General features: G+C 32.1%; 1 protein-coding gene across 1 annotated transcript in view; it reads left to right on the forward strand.

Moving 5' to 3' along the window:
* The window catches only part of LOC140445132 (uncharacterized), a 28,405-nt gene extending 14,566 nt beyond the window's left edge, over positions 1 to 13,839 (forward strand). The window contains exon 4 of the mRNA XM_072536972.1: positions 451 to 13,839. Coding sequence (XP_072393073.1) covers positions 451 to 1,674 — 1,224 coding nt within the window. The 3' untranslated portion in view covers positions 1,675 to 13,839. The remainder of the gene's footprint in view (positions 1 to 450) is intronic.
* Positions 13,840 to 17,941: the final 4,102 nt, after the last annotated feature.

Genomic DNA, 17,941 nt, shown 5'->3' on the forward strand with positions numbered 1-17,941 from the left:
TTGTAGATAGGTACTCTGTTTTCGCGAGGTTAATATCTAGGCCAGCCTTGGTATATTCTTCTTGTAGTTTCTTCATTATGTGCAATCTTGTCTTGTGCAATCACTTCTTGATCGTCTGCAAAGCTTAACATGTATAGGTATTCGTTCCGTACCTGTACTCCCATGCTTTCGCATTTTCTTTTCCATGTAGTCAGGGCGTTCTCTAACTATATTTTGAATAGGGTTGGAGATGTGGAACAAATCTGCAGGAGCACTTTTGTTGTGGTGAAGTCTCCTAGTAAAAAAGTATACTAATCCTAAATCCTAAAATATAAATGAGAAAAATAAGTCATTTTAATCAGCAGTTTTGCTATTAAGTACAGAAAATATCGGAATGGATAGACTTCGTTCTCATGATTGTATATATTTTTAAGTAAATGCTCATAAATGTTTGTACCCATAATTTTTTAGGTCTGTACATTGTTAACTCTGCTGTACAACTACATTTGGTCCACGCATTTGGAACAGGCACATAATAGTAAAGAATTCCAATTCAAGAAGATAGTAAAACCCGCAGAAAGCTTAGAGACATCTGAGGATGAAAGAGATGAACATATTCTCCGTCCTTTGAATCTACAAGCAAGACCACCGACTTCCAATAACCTCTACAGGTGTTCATCTGATGACCAGATTTTAAATAATAGTTTCAGCACTGCCAAAAGTGTAACTTCTACCTCAGAATTTTTTAATTCAAATATTTCAAGTGACTTAAATCGTAGTTTAGATAATTTACATTTAAATGTTAACCCTCAGCGCTGTACTTCACCTATATTTTCAGTAAATTCTGCCAAAAGGCCAGTTGTATCTCCTGCAAAACTCAAAAATATTACTCAAAATCCATGGACTGCAGGGGGATTTTGGAAAAATGAGAACCATGTTCTCTCAGCTGTTATAAACCCTACCAATATGAGCAGGTCATCTAGTCAAACCTCTGGATTTGTATCGAATCCTGCACAAGATATTAACAGTCCTTTTAGGTCATTACCAGGATCTAGGGAAGCTTCATTGAATGGTGATGTAGATAGGGTTTCTGTACTTTCAGAACCACTCTACAATTTTTCTCCAATAAGTCCAAGTTTGAATACAACCAAGACCTCTCAGCTGTATTACAAAGCTGACAATAACATTTTTTATCCTGTTTTGAGTCAAAACAATATGTTGTTTATACAGAATGGAATACCTCTACAAAGATTTGATTCATTAAATAATACTCAGTTATTTAGACATGATAATGGTTTTGTAGCTAACAATCAATATTCTTCAAAGAATCCAAATAGTCCTAATGGATATATCAGAAATGATATTGGTTTTGTAACTAACAACCAATACGCTACAAAAAATCCAAACAGTCCCAATGGATCCATAAGAAGTCTCGATAATAGTTTTGTAGCTAACAACCAATATACTTCAAAAAATCCCAGCGTTCCTAATGGATCGTTCAGAAATGTTGATTCACTGAGTAATTATCAGCCTACGAAAGGAACTATAGATGGATCCATAATAAGTCCTGATAATAAAACTTCAGGTATTAACACCAGAGTTCTTTCACCTGATTTGGGCGGTGAAAGACCTATTAGTGGATTATTTAAAAATTTAAATATGAATGGGAATATTAGACCTAATGTTTTAGGATAAGTCGTAGAGGTATAATCTTTGAAATCGAATAATTTCATACAATTTAAGTGCCATTTTAAACGTATAATTAGATATGTTCCATTTATTTTCTTAGATTCTGTTTTAAGTTGTATTTTTAGTTTGTCGTGTATTTCGACATACAGGTTTGGAATATCAAGAAATGAATATAAAACCGATAGATCTTAAAACATTGTACATAGCTTTGATAAGTTCACTATGACACTGTTTAGTAAGTTTAGTTTTAATTGCGCTAGTGACATACGTTTATTTTTTCTACGAGCTTTAAAACAAGTAATACAAAATATTATATTTCTTTAAATTAACAAACATTTCTTGCTGTATTAACTTTTAATCACCGTTCTGGCCAAAACAAAAGGCAAAATGCCATCTTTTTCAATTGCATAAATTCACTTGGGATTAAATTGGCTTGAAATTGGTTAAATTTCAGAAAAAATCACTTGGGGTTAAATTGGAAGATCAAGATGGCTACTGAATTGTTTTGTTTGTCGAATTATATATTAAGGAATAGTTTCATCGAGAAAAGTTGTAACAATGACTTTTCTTATAGTATAATGAATATAATAATCTAATTTTATTAAAATTATTCCTAAATATTGAAGAGCAGTTATACGATTCCTTTAATGAAAAATGGACTGTTTATATGGGGCTCTACAATAATATCACACCGCATTCAATTTCTGAAAAAATTGTGGTAGTAGAGGGATGCTTCAATTCTTTGATCTCTGTACCAATCAACCATGTCTTAAATTTTAGAAGAAAAATTTGGATCCTATTTAGACTCTCTTCTTTATGTTTTCACAAAACACAACTCTTTCTTGTCTCTTGGTACATTATGCTAGGAACGATGGACATGATCAGGCCAATATCCTTTTTTTTACATCTTTTCAACCCCGTAGGATGTAATTTCTGCTTTCGTTGCTATTTCACTACTGCAACTTTGCATATCTGCACCACTTTGGCCTATCGTAGCGGTACTGCCGATATAACATATGCCATCTCTTTAATACCATGTGTATGCTATATTTCTATATATGTGTCTGCTACACTAGTATTGAAGGTTACATGTTTGGAATCTTTATAATTTTTGGGAATGTTTTATTTTTTTAGTATTGTATTTGTGACTTAAAACTTTTACAATGTTTTAAGATTATTGTTTTTATGTTTTTAACTGGAAATAGGAAATAATTATATAAGAAAGTTACGTTTTATTGCCATAAACTGTAAATAGTATGCGAAAATATAAATTAAATAGTAAGCATTGATTATAGATAATAATGAAAAGATTGATCATTTTGTTAACTTTAAATTAATAAATAATATGGGCATAGACGGCACGGATAGAACTGGGTAGGGAATTTGTGCACCTACTTCTATTATAACTATTACTGTATTATCTTCAGTAAACTACTGAAAAGCTACTAAAAATCTGTTGATCTTTAGCATTAAATAAAAGATGGCTTTTAAAACCAGCAACATATATAAAAGGTGGGCTTGGATATCTCGAGCTGGAAAGTATGTGACAGATGCTTTGTAAATATTGGAGATGATAATGCTTTCGATTTTGGCCCCAGTATAAATGCAAATCGTCATTAGAAGCACAGAGACGAGAGAAGCGAAACATTTTCAATAACGTGTTTGACATATGCGGCTATGCCGTATGATACTTGAGCCCAATAGTTCATATGCCGATATATCACTTCTTTTTGTTTGTCAATGTTTATGAAGCAAACATTGATAAATGCATATGAACAAATTTGTCATAAACTAAAGTATTGAACATAAAAATCGCGATAGTTTACTTTATAACATTATTTAATCACCAGTGTAAAATTCTCATTAACTCCTGAGTCTGATGGGAATAAAGTACAATTTTAATTAAAAATACTTAAAAATTGACTAGAATTATTTGTATTTTTAATTAAAATTCTAGTTTATTCCGATCAAATATAGTAGTTAATATAAAATTCCATAACAAAAATAGATTCAGGACCGTAAATTTTTTTTTTAATGTTTGAAAGTAGTTTATGATCCGACACCCTGTTAGGGTAAAAGGAAGGGGAGAAAGAAAGAAAGTAGTTTATGTGCTACTACTACACCTCAAGAATGTTGAAATAGTATATATGAATATAATAGTCTGTTCAATACGTTTTATGGTTCGATAAGAAAAACACAATTTTATGGTTTGAAATGAACTTTATTATTCAGGCTAGTTTCCCTGAACATATACACATGTTCCAAAGAGATTCCAATGTACGAATTCCATCGCTGAAGTGAGAATCTGGAAACTGCTGGAAAATATGCTTCCACATGTTTTTTTTTTTCGGTATTGAAACAGATGGAAATCGCTAGGGATCAAATCTGTTGCATACGGTGGATGATCCAATAATTCGAACTTTAATTCATTAATTTTAGCCAATGTAAAATGCTCATTCTTGAAACCAGGTCTTGTTTTCACGAATTTTTTCCTTAAACTGGTCCAACAGGTTACAATAATATTCAGAATTTATTGTTTTAAAAATTGCAAGTAAACCACTAAAAAAATTCCTTTCGCATCACAAAAAACTGATACTAACACCTTGTCCGATTTCTGGACACAAACTCGTTTCGAAACCGAAGAACCAGGTTCACACCACTCTTTAGCGTCTTGTTTTGATTCAGGATCTCTAACTATCTATATAATCGATGGTGATAGACCCAGCTCATCGATAGTGATGAATTAATGCACAAAATCGAATTTATTTTTTCGAAAACGCTCTAAATGTTGCTGAGAAGCTTTTGAAACCGAATAGTCAAAATACTGCTTATACTGCTCAATGAGATGCCTAGAGCTTCTACTAAATCACTTTCAGTCACTTAACGATTTTTACAATATGATATCCTGTATTTTGTTTACGAATTATGGTGTTTTTGGTCGTCCTTGACGTGGATCGAGTTTAAGTCTTATACGACTACATTTAAATTAAGTAGCCCATCTTTTTACTACAATAATTGAAGGCGAAGAGTCCTTACACACTTTCAAGATTTGTTCATAAATTTGCTTTTAAAAATTAAAAATTTAATCACTGCACAATACTTGATTTTTTCCATTGTAATAAATACTGTGAGACGTCGATATTAAAAATGTCTAATAAATAAATAATTAATTGACAGATTGAAATAAAAGTTCACATATGTTCATATGAAAATTGTACCAACTTAACAAAAAAAAATATTGAAACCGCAAAACTTATTGAACGGCCTATTATTTTCTTCTTCTTAGGGTGCCTGTCCGACGTCTGTTCCGAACGTTGGCGATCATTCTGGCTATGATGACTTTGTTGGTTGCTATACGAAATAGCTGTGTTGAGGTCTTTCTATACCATGCTCTCAGGTTAGCAAGAGAGGATATTCTTCTTCGTCCTGGGGCCCTTTTTCCTTCAATTTTACCTTGCAAAATGCATTGAAGTAGCTCGTATCTGCCTTGATTTCTCATTATATGTCCCAAGTACTTCAGCTTACTGCTCTTCACGACGGGCTATTATTTTAATATTTCTAAATTACACTATCACACTGTGCGGTAATTTTTGTTTTTTTGGTATTACTAGTATTACTTCACGCGATGAAAATATGTAGAAAACAAATGTTTGTCCATTTTGTAATGAAAACTTCAAATAATTAAAAAATAATATGGTAATAAATTAATATTTTATTTTCTTATACATATTTTGTTTAGCTATAATCTTTTATTTTTTTATCTAGCATAATTATGCAATTTTTTTAACATTTATAGTATTATATAAATATCTAGTTTAGCCAAGTGTCACTTAAATTGTTTGGAATTCCTTTAATTTTTAGAGTGAATCAAAGTTGATAAATATTGGTTTATTTAAAGATGAAGCATAATAAAACACACTTTAAAAATGATAACAGTATTTATTGCTATATTGTTTCATTAGTCGTATTGTGAGGCATGTAATGATTATTTCTATTCAGTAAAGTAAGTCTTCATAAATATACAAATTTCTTTTTTTAATTTCAGTATCTCTGTTGCTTTACAAGTTGTATATTGCGAAAATAAAAAGTATGAAGTTTCAATATTATATATTCTGTGATTGTTTAACATTAGAATGACGAATCGGTAGATACCACCTAGAATATCAGAAGAAATTATTTTGGTACTTAAGCAATATCAATAGACATTTTGCATAAATAAGGTACATAACAAATATAATAAACAACATTTTAATTAATTTATTTTTTATAATTTATGTGATACATTTTTTCTTTTTCACATACAGGTTTTTTTACATGATTTACAAAATCTGCAATTACCTTCTTATGCTGTTTTTATGCTGCACTTCCGTCGCTTTCGTTTTATGCTTGTAGATTTTTGTTCTTTCAAACTCGCGGAATCAATACCTGCCCTGCACAAGAGTTATCTTGTTACCAGTGTCTTACTTAGCGGTAGTTACATTTTTGTCTTTTTTACTGCCAATGCCAGTGCAAGGGTAACCATTCACGACATATTTTGAATGTATACAAATTAGGAGCCAAAACTTTATATCTTTATCTGGCTTCTTAACAATATATTGGGTATAAAGTATCAAGATAATCTGCCTTTGAACGTAATAACTGTTCAATAACAGTAAGATTTATGCCAGATTTCAAGTAAGCTGTGCTATTCGAAATAAAGCAATTCTAGATCGTTGATTCTTGTCTGCTTTCAGATATTGTGCATTTTATACCATAACTTGTAAACTTAATAATTTGTTTTAGCCTGTGACATCCTATAAATCTCGTGACATCGTCTATTTAAAAAAGAGTCCATAATGCAGACCTTAAACTATTTATTGCCAGTTTTTTGATTCCATATGCTCATTTCGCATAAAAAATATCAACTGCAGCTTTGAATGATCCAGTACTTACTGAATATTTGTTCTTGAACTGAATCTTTTTGAATATCTCTTTCAGTTCTCTGTAGAAACTAACTCTTCACGACAAATATTTGCATAGACCTCAGTCTATGCAAAAACTACTAGCTACTGCACTAAACCTGTCACTTTTCATATTGTCCCATATTTTGATTGTTCAGTGTATCCAATTTTTTTTATTAAACAATTTTTGTGTGGATTTGCCAGTGTGAGAAAGTGAAAATGTAATACCATTGATATGTAGATATTAGTAGGGCTTTCTACAGGAATTTAGATCCGTTTGAGTCCCTGAGATCGGAGTAGGTACGAAGTTTTTATCAACTCAATATCATATAATTCTAAGTATTTTTTTATTTCTTTAGAAAATTCGACCCCATCGAAATATCAAACTAAACTTGCACACTGTTTAGTTTTCAAATCATAAACGAAGAAAATTGTAAAATATCGAACGATAAATGAATGTTTTTATTATCAATATTTTAAGAAATAATGACATTTATTAATATTCACAGAAACGTAATTAAAATTTTCAATTTTTGAGAAAATGTTTTCACGAACGGCCAACAGGGGAAGTACCAAATTGGTCCCTTCCGACATTGTAGGTAGTCACACTTATTTCGAATTATTGTACGAAAAAGTATCGTGTTACTATTGTTTATGGGTCCGTCATTCTGTTATTAACTTTTGATAATGTTGAGGACTATTACAATGTCTTTCTTTTTTAATGCAACAGTGTGTAAAGATTAACTATTAAGAGCTTTAGTTTGTACATATACAATTCCTTTATTAAAACATAAAAAGTTTAGATAAACGAAATATCGTTTACAAGTCAGTCAACTGTCATTGTTGTTTCTATCAGGACGTAGGATTGCCTTGTATTGTAAAAATGTAAAACAAATTGAAAGACTAAAAAATAAAAATATTTGTATTTTAGACATGTTGGTCAACCTTTCGCGAACACTGGAATGTATCCAACAAAACTTTTCTTTAGTTTTCTCTCTACTACTTAATGATTTTGTAACTTCCGTCTTGTTGATTTTTGTCATCTCGTATTTCTTTGTGTAACATTGTTCAAATTTTTAGCCGAGTTTGGAACAAGTATTTTTTTAGCAGCTTGCTTTTAGTTTGTAGCTTTTTGTTTTCTGTAGACGACTGGTCATTAGACAACAATGTTGTATTTTATTCTTAAAAACTTTCATTTTCGGAACTGTAAAGAGCTGAATGTATTTGTTTTGCCAGTGTATCTAGGTGTTCTAATATAGTTCTAGTTTTTGATTATTATAGGTTGTAGATAAATAATTCGTTTGGACTCGTAGATATATTCTACACTGTGACCTGAAAGATATTTTCTGTAGTCTGCTTTAGTAGTTGTTTACCTGTTACAAACATTGGGATATCATGACTCCATGAGTTGTTTTACCGATGTTGCCCTCTGTATCTCTATCTTCTGTCATTGTCACAGATTCAGACAGCTTGTCATCAATGGTTTCTGTAATTTAGTCCATGTATCCTGTGGGGAATCTGCCTCTAGGCTTTTCAGGATGGGATGATTAATCCTCTTAGTACTGACTCATTTATGCTACGGGTCTCCAGAGGATTCTAAGCATTCATCTGAAACAGAACATCTCGAACACATCTCTGAGCATTTTACCTTTCTCGTTGGGAGACCAGAACTCGACAACATAGAGAAAAATTGGGAAAACCAAGCTTTTTACGAGTCTGATTTTGGTGTCGTTGATTATTTTATTTCTTTTCCACATTTTCGTTAAATTTGCGTTTTTTTTGTAATTACTGATCTCATCTTTATTCCCTCAGTGGACCGTTCGAAATTAGTTGTCAAGTACACAACCTCGTGGACAACAGTGATATTGTTGATTTTTGACGACTTTGATTATTGTTAGCTCTGCATACTTGTTTTTTCTGTTTTTACCATTACCATTTATTTTAAGACACTCATCGTTATATTGATTTTTTCTGTATAGCATACAAGTATGTTTCCTGTAAAGTCTTTTTCGGATCGAGGTCTTGCTTCAATAGGCATTTAAACCTTTCTTCGCTGCAGTTCATACCGCTTGCTGGACCTTTTTCGGTCCTTGCTGAGCTTCATCGCGGTTTTTCTGGTAATGAAACTTGGGTTTTACCTGATCCCCGGAGTTGACCCATCCTTAGTTTTCACTTGGTCGTACTCACCTCTCAGAATTAGCGACCATGACTAAGCGTACGATATAACTGAAGGAAAATGCTATAAGTTACGATCTTTATAATACAACAATAAAATATTTGATTAAACGTTGATGTCGAGACTACATATCCAGTATATTGATTCAGGTGTTGGTCACTCCATGGTCCTGGTTATTCCCGGAGAGGGTATTCAGAAGTAATGTGTTGTATGGTTTGTCATGGCCGCAGTCAAATTCGGGAGACTGAGTGTTATCACACTTTGCTATGATGTCAGCTCATCTACCCTATTCTATTTAATGTCACCATGTCTTACAATTCAAATCAAACTCTGGAGTGTGCTGTCTAGGATGGAGTACTATATGTGTGGTTCTGTGTATTGTTTCCAAATATTTTTCCACCATGTGTTTGTTTTAAAGTCGTCTAATATTAGGGACCTGAAAGTTAGCAGCGACGGGTTTCTGATTTTGGTATATTTCTTTCTAAGTTAGGAATATCTTGGTGTATTATACAATATTACGTTACCGAAAGGTCGATCGTTGAACATAGGAGAGTAGCAGCTGGAGATCCCCAAGTTGCCCCACAAATCTTTTGAGTAATATTAGTTCTCATTTTCAATTTCTCAAAGACATGTTCCTTTTTGGGAGAAATTGTTTGAATAAGTTGCTATCTAGGCGACATTCTATAGTCAGCACGCAAATTCTGTTTCACTATTTTTTATTGTTTTAATTTTACGTTTAAATTTTGTAATGCGTTTATTAATTTATTGATACTTTTTCGGTTATGTCTAGTCTACTGTAAATAAACCTAACCTAACCATGTTGCCATTGTGTTTTATTTTAGACAATTCATTCAAATACTATTCATGTAATAATTAAAATAATATACTGCTTTGATTCACTCTATTGGTCGATTTTTGACTAAGTACAGTGTTGTTGAGTATGTATTTAGTATTAGGTTTATTATATCTTTAGCTCCAAATATAAATTATTTTTTAAAAAGTTATTACTGTGAAGTTTCTGTGATTTTTATTATTTATTGTTATTTTTGGTGTTTATAATTGGAGCATTTGATATATTTTAAGAAGCTTAAGCGATATAGATATCACTGCATAAGTTATATCAAATGTGATTGTTAATTTTTGTTCAACATTTCATACATTTTAAGCTTAATATATTGTTCTAGGAGTTTATTTAATTTTTGTATTAGGGTTTTTCTGTTTGTTATTGAATTTGCATTTTGAAAACTTGTGATCCCAATTCTGATTTAACCTGCACTGTAGATAAGTTTTGGACTCTTTCTCGTGGTTTATCGTTTATAAAGAAATGATATTTACATTAGAGTTTTTACTGATTATCATCGTTTTCGTTTTATTGATATTAAGACTCATTACAAAATTTCTGCTAGTCATTTCGATTCGGTTTTCTGCAGTCGCAGCAAGATGGACAGTGTATATTATATAATATATTCTATATTTATTCATAAATATCCCATTTACCAAAAGTCCGTCTTCGGTATTTGCCATCGCTACTCTAAATAGGTATTTAGAGTAAATATTGAACAATAAGGGTGACGAAACATAACCCTGTCGAACTCCGTTCTGGATATTAAATGTCTTGGAATAATATTGCTCAATTTTAACCTTGCCTTTTTGTTGTGTATATAAGTTGACTATGATCCTCGGATCATCATCTTGTATAAATGTTTTTCTGAGAATATCAATAAGTTTAATGTGGTTTACTGTGTCGAAGGGATTATGTGTACCAAACGAATTTTTTTGCTTTGCTTATGGTGTATAATAAAACATGATTAAAATATTCGAAACCCACTCAGTTCACACGGTCTCTTGGCAATTTGTTTCATGCATATAATATTGCATTTGTTATTTTTTTTCTTATGATTAACTCATTTGACTGAACGCGTTTAAATGCATATAGTGTTAACATAGGCGAGTGCACTGTACTCCTCCACCGCACATAAATATTCATAGGGACTATATTCTGCAGATTGCCTGTCGTCGTTTTTTTATATAGACTAAATATGAGTACACTATTATTACTTCAAATTCCACTACTGCAACAGTAGATAATGTAAAATCCATAGATACGTCGCCGGTGGATACCGATTTCGAACAATTGTCGCCTTTAGTCTGATTAAATAAAGCTGCAACACATAAAAAGTAAACCAAAATGCAAATTCGACTACTTAACTGTATTAATATTTTTTTCTTTCATTGAAATACTATTATTTCAGAATAGCCGGCATCTATTAAGCTCGATTATGTTTAGTTGAGTTTTATAATAATTCCTTAAAGCTCAGGTGTATATTATAATGATTATTTTTTTACAAATAAATTAATATAGAATATATCCTACAAATTCCATTGTACTTTATTGATCAGCTGTTTATGTTCTTCTAATTGTACAGCATTGACTAACCTTGCTAAAAGATGTTTACATGGCCAGAAGTAAAGCATATTTATACGAGATAATACCACGCATTTAGATTTTAATACGCTATATTTTGAGTACTTTTTGTTGTAATACTTATAATCAAGAAATAATAATAGTTCAGGTAATATTTCTATAATCTTTAAATTTTAGCTTCTTCTATTCTGTAGATCTTAGGAGATATATCTTATTATGAATGCTGTTTTTCTACAGAGTTCTTATTTCTCTTTTGATGTGAACTCACTAAATGGTTATCCTGTGCTTGGTGATCGCCTCCTACTTCCCTTTCGCTCCGATTTTCCCTGCACCTATCAAAATTGCCGTCACTCTTATGATCAAAAGAGGTTAATATTCTAATAATTACGAAGCTAGAGAAACCTTCTTACGAACTAGCCTATTTATCCTTCTGGCTAAGTATCCGAAGAATTTTTCTCCACCACATCTCAGATGTATCAATTCTTCTCCTATATATTGTTTTAATAGTTCAGGTTTCGAAAAAATAACTAAACATTGTGGAAATAGGAATTTTTACGAGATTGATCTTAATATGTTTTACTGTGTTCCTGTTTTTCTTTAATTTCATGAAGTTGGACATAACTGTTCTGGTCATAGAATTTTATGTTCACAGTTTCCTTTAGGGTCCTGGCTTCTTACTGCGCCGCATCTCTTCGAAGATTGGCGATCCAATTGGCTATATCTACAGCGGCTATGAAGATCTCGGTCGATGTTATTTCGAGTCAACGTCGCAGGTCCTTGAGCCATGAATTTTGTCTTCTTCCTATTGTCATTTCCCCTGAATTTTTCCTTCAATAATCAACCGAAGTATTGCGTATATGTCTTCCCTCATTACACGTTCGCATCAGTTCCTTATTCTTCTGTATTCTGTTCAGAACTTCGGTGTTTTTTGTTCTTTTAGTCCAGGAAATACATAGCATTCTCGTAGAAAGGTAAATTTCAAAAGCTTCGATATGCTTTTCTATTGATTGGCCAAGTTGGAGTCCCTCAGCCATAGATTGGGCATACATAATAGCGCAGCATTCGGATTCAAGTCCCATGTCTAGATCCCGTCTGATATAAAAGTTTTTAATTCCGATAAACGTCTTTCTATCCTGTTCAATTCTTGATAGTACCTCTTTCGTCAACTATTCAATATATATACTATACTATTCATTAGTGCACCCAGGTATTAGGGAATGACCAACGATTCTATCATGTATTCAGAGGACAGCTTGTGTTTGTTTGACAATTTGGAGAAAACCATAATTTTCGTTTTGGTAATGTTCATAATATATCGTTCGACACATTCTACAATGTCTGTAAGTTTCTCTAGATCCGGCAGTATGCTGGCAAGAGCGAGTGTATCTGCATATCTTTTATTATTTCTTTGTTTTGCCGTTGATTGTTATTCCTGCGCTATTACCTTAAGATGGGTACCTTTAAAGAGCCTCTGTGAAAATATTTTCAGAGTACAGATTAAAGAGAAGTGGAGACAATATACATTCATGCCATACACCTTTTCTTATGGTTGTCTCCTCCGACATGTGGCCATCCATCCTTAAGCCACTTGATCTATATGATGCCAATACAGTTCTGTGATGATTTGTAAGCCACCCTCATCTATACCTGTTGCTCTGAGTATCTTTGCAAGTTTCTGGTGTTTACGCAATCAAAAGCTTTGCTATAGTTTATAAAGCAGGCGTATTTCCACATTCATGTCACGACCTCTCTGTGAAAGTATATTGAGTAAGAATAGAGCCTCGCGAGTTCCCACTCCATTTCTGAAGCCGAATTGGGTATCGTCTATTTGCTGCTCCCACTTTTTGTATATGTGGATGATATATATTTTTAATGGAAGAGACATCAAGTTTTATCATACGCAACCGTCACCTTTAAATGCATTACTTTTTTGGCTAAGGTGACGAAAGTTGATTTCAGCCAACCCAAAGGAAGTTTCCTAGTTCTGTAGATGGTGTTGATCTATGTACATATATAAATTCGTAATTCTCAATTTACTCACTGACTTTTTAATTTGATTCGTCCACCTACTGAAATGCCTCCTTCCCACTCAACTAAAAACAGCCTCTATTATGTATTCACTATATACCTTTAATAGCCTTGGGGATACCTTTTCTGACTTTACACCACGAGTAGGTAATAGAGGTTTTGTAATTTCACGATTGCTTCATTATGCTCATAGAAACTTACTCAGTTTGACCAAGTGCTTTGGAGTACACTGTTCATAAAAATTGTCCAGGGTAGATGCCAGTAACTTATAGCAGTTAGTGATATTAATGGCCCACGACTGGTAGTGTATCTTTCAATATATAATTAAATGATACATAAGTTTGTTTTAACTATTTAGACTACCTTGTTTAGAACAAAAACAGCTTTGATTAGTTCTATGGTGACATAACTTTATTTGACTGAGGTGTTGAAATGGAATTAGTATGAAAACAATAGATACCCGAATATTAATTGTGACAAATTCGAATTTAGTTTAGTAACTCCCCTTTTATTTCCTCATTGAAGTAAACACTGCCACCTTTTTGCTATAACATACTGTATTCTTAAACGATTTTCAAATGTAAATAAAGTAAATGACGAATTCAAAAGTTTCACTTATTTTATTCACATATTCACGTACATAAGAAGTGTATACTTACTTTTCTTCATTTTACGAAGAACAATTTGCGTACCATTGAAGGCAAATTCATCGTATAGTCTTATGGCGCAATAGGGAAGAATAGAGTGGATATAACATTTTACCATCCGATATCGGATTTGCAGATTGAGTCTGATTGGGTTATTCAGAAATTTCCTAATCTTTAAAAAGGCTGCACCATTATCTGCACTTTCAGGAATTTTTTACCAAAATCATAAATACCTGTAACAAGTTCTTACCTGATAGGTACCAAACGTAGCTCCTGAACGGATATTACACTTCCTTAGAAGCCTAGATATTTTAAACTGATCATATATGCACTTTATACAAATGATCAATCGGGTCGCAGTGTTGAAAGATCTACCAGACCAAACGACTCACTTGAAATCTACAATATACTTATTTTCGAGTTATGTACAATATAAGAGCTAATATACAGATTGAACGAATTTAAAACGGAACATACAATTTAATATATGTCTGTTTGAACTGCATTTGAAATAGTGGACCAATATAAAACTTGGACAAAAATAAATCCATACCCGGTGATAGACATTGTATAAAATATCGTTCAACTATCTGTCTCCTTTAAAGGAGAGAGGAGCTTGCCTAATAGTCGGAGAGATAGAGCCGAAATTTTGAACTGATCAGTAATATGACATTTCTCTATTGGAATATATTCATTGTAACTGGGTTAAGACTTCGCCTTACAGGCGGACGCCCCTACAGGGGTACAGGGGGTGGCTATACAGGGATGAAGTTGTAATTTTTTTCGGAAAAATTAACGATCGATAATATGGCTGAAAATTTGCCCAGAGTAAGATCTTGGTATAACTAGACAAAAACCCAAAGGGTGGACGCGAGAGTGGATACATAAGGGGTGGCGGACAGGGATGAAATTGCAATTTTTTGGGGAAAAATTAACGATAAGTAATATGTCCGCCATTTTCATGGCTCATTATTTAGCCTCTAAAAACTCTAAATCCAAAAGAGCGGACAGCTTGGTTGGTACAGAGAGCCATAAAACAGGGTCAAATGTACCACTTGCCTACGCATTTTAGGTCTCGGTAACAATTTTCAAACTGATTTTATTATGATATTTTTATACTGATTGATTTGAAAATTTGTATGCTCACTTCTGTTACTATTCTGAAAAGCGTCAAGTAGAGTTTTCCTCAAAATTTTCCAAAAAAATTTCCGTAAATAAAAATTTTCGTAATTTTTTGAGGTAAAATCTAATTTGTAGAATCCTTTCGATTTTCTGTCAGTTATACCATGAATTTTTCCAAAAATTTTCAAACGATTTTTCCGATAAGAAAAAAAAATTTAGAAAAACTTTAAAAATTTCGTCATTTTTCTCACTATCACTGATGTCATCACATTCATCATCTTCGTCACTTTCACTTTCAATAATATCACATTCATTATCTGCTTCATTTTCAATCACTACTTCTCGAATTGATTCTGGCATCTGAGGTCCACTAAACCATTTGAATTTATATGTTTCATCTTCAAACTCCCAACCATGTTCTTCAACAATCAATTCTGTTGGTACTTTTTTATGAGCATTTGTCCAAATATTTGAAATATAATGGGCTCGCAGTAGATGTTGGTGTAATTCATCTTGACATGGTGGTAAGCTTGAAGCATCGAAATTTTTTAGTTTTTTTTTTAAAAAGGCTCGTTCATATCATGCAACTTATACTGCCGGTTAAATAGTGAAAATCTGACATCGTTTACTTTTCTTTTTGGAATTGTTCTCGTCAGTCCTGTTCCATATAAGTGACATATGAAAGTTTCTAAGGTTTCAAAAAACTTCATTACAATCGAAGTCAGTTTCACCAAGTTGGATAAAAGCATCTTGATACTTATTACATTTAGCGCATGCGTCTAGAATTACTGATCTAAATGGAACACGCATCATTATTATTTTAATATTTTAAAATAATAATGATGCAAAATTAATGTCCAAACAGAATTTGTAAAATTATAATTAACTAATGAAAAAAAATTCAATCAATTTGATAGTTAAAAAAAATATTGAAAATATCTAAGTACAAAGTAAATTTCAAAACTTAAAAAATGGATAATTCCACTATTAAATTGATTTTTATTAATAATTATTTGTAAAATGTTAAAGGAATTCTACAAATTGAATTTTACCTATTGATAAATAGAAATAATATATTTTGTATTTGATTATTAATGTAATAATAAATAAAATTTTTCTTATATCTGAACAACCATTATTTATGCAATATAAATTTAAAAACCTTTTTATTGTAATAAAAAATAAGTAAAATTACTATTTGTTATACCAAAAATATTTAATAGTTAACATTATAAAATTACTTTAATTTAATAAAATATCAAATATCAAACATTTATTCAATTAAAAATTAATTCGTAAAATATTTATATTTAAGAAAAAAATGTGATTTGTAAAGTAAATCTAAATAAATAGTTTGAAAAAAAAAACATTATCATAATATCATTTTAAAACTACAAAATATTCTATAAAAGATTCAGACGATGACGTAGAGTTTTATCAAATGTTTTAGAAAAGTTTTTCTAATTTTTTTTCTTATCGGAAAAATCGTTTGAAAATTTTTGAAAAAAAATCATGGTATAACTTACAGAAAATCGAAAGGATTCTATAAATTAGATTTTACCTCAAAAAATTACGAAAATTTTCATTTACGGAAATTTTTTTGGAAAATTTTGAGGAAAACTCTACTTGACGCTTCTCAGAATAGTAACAGAAGTGAGCATACAAATTTTCAAATCAATCGATATAAAAATATCATAATAAAATCAGTTTGAAAATTGTTACCGAGACCTAAAATGCGGAGGCAAGTGGTACATCTGACCCCGTTTTATGGCGCTCTGTACCAACCCAGCTGTCCGCCCTTTTGGATTTAGAGTTTTTAGGGGCTAAATAATGAGCCATGAAAATGGCGGACATATTACTTATCGTTAATTTTTCCCCAAAAAATTGCAATTTCACCCCTTTCCGCCACCCCTTATGTATCCACTCTCGCGTCCGTCCTTTGGGATTTCGTCTGGTTATACCAAGATCTTACTCTGGGCAAATTTTCAGCCATATTGTCGATCGTTAATTTTTCTGAAAAAAATTACAACTTCATCCCTGTATAGCCACCCCCTGTACCACGAGGGGCGTCCGCCTGTAAGGCAAAGTCTTAACGCAGTTACAATGAATATATCCGAATAGAGAAATGTCATATTACTGATCAGTTCAAAATTTCGGCTCTATCTCTTGGACTATAAGGAAGCGATAAGTGGTTTGACAGCATAATAACTGCTTGTGTAGTGTAGTCTAGTTTTGACTTGTTCTTGAATGAATTCAGAATCCAGCAGCCCGCTGAAGTATTGGATTTTTATAATATAATTATTTGACAACCTTTTGTTGGCCAACCACCTAGAGCGGAGTTGAGCCGAAATACATTGATTTCGTATGTTCCGTTTTAAATTCGTTCAATCTGTATAATAATACTAATAATATACTATATTCAAATTCAAGATTTTCGAAGTAAATAATAAGCATTCATGATCAATTACAGAAAATCTACTTCTTGCTGAAAGCAGTAACCATATAGCGGGCTAGTCTGAATTTTAATTTTGACTAACGATCTTGGAACAGATAAGCCACAGTAAAAAATAAATAAATAAAAAATGGAATGCTCTGGGAGTGACCGAGGAGGAAAGCTTAGCTTTCTTATCGTCTAAGCAAGGAGCGATGGTTTTAATTTATTTTATTTCGATTCGATTGTATTTTATTCTATTCTATTTCGATTCGATAATCGATTAAATTCGGTTCGATAATCTATTTGATTCGATTCCGATTCAATTCGATATTTGGTCGCCCGATCTGACGTTACAGTTTTTACTGTCGTTTTTATTTTTTCACACCTCTGTGCGATTCACCTCCCCGTCCGTAGTCCGTGATACTTTAGGGCACGATGATAATGAACGCGAAATGTATGTTGAGCCATTGGTGACTTATTTTAGCACTACCAGGAAGTGCA

The sequence above is a fragment of the Diabrotica undecimpunctata genome, chromosome 7 (genome assembly GCF_040954645.1).
Source record: "Diabrotica undecimpunctata isolate CICGRU chromosome 7, icDiaUnde3, whole genome shotgun sequence".
NCBI classification, from domain to species: domain Eukaryota; kingdom Metazoa; phylum Arthropoda; class Insecta; order Coleoptera; family Chrysomelidae; genus Diabrotica; species Diabrotica undecimpunctata.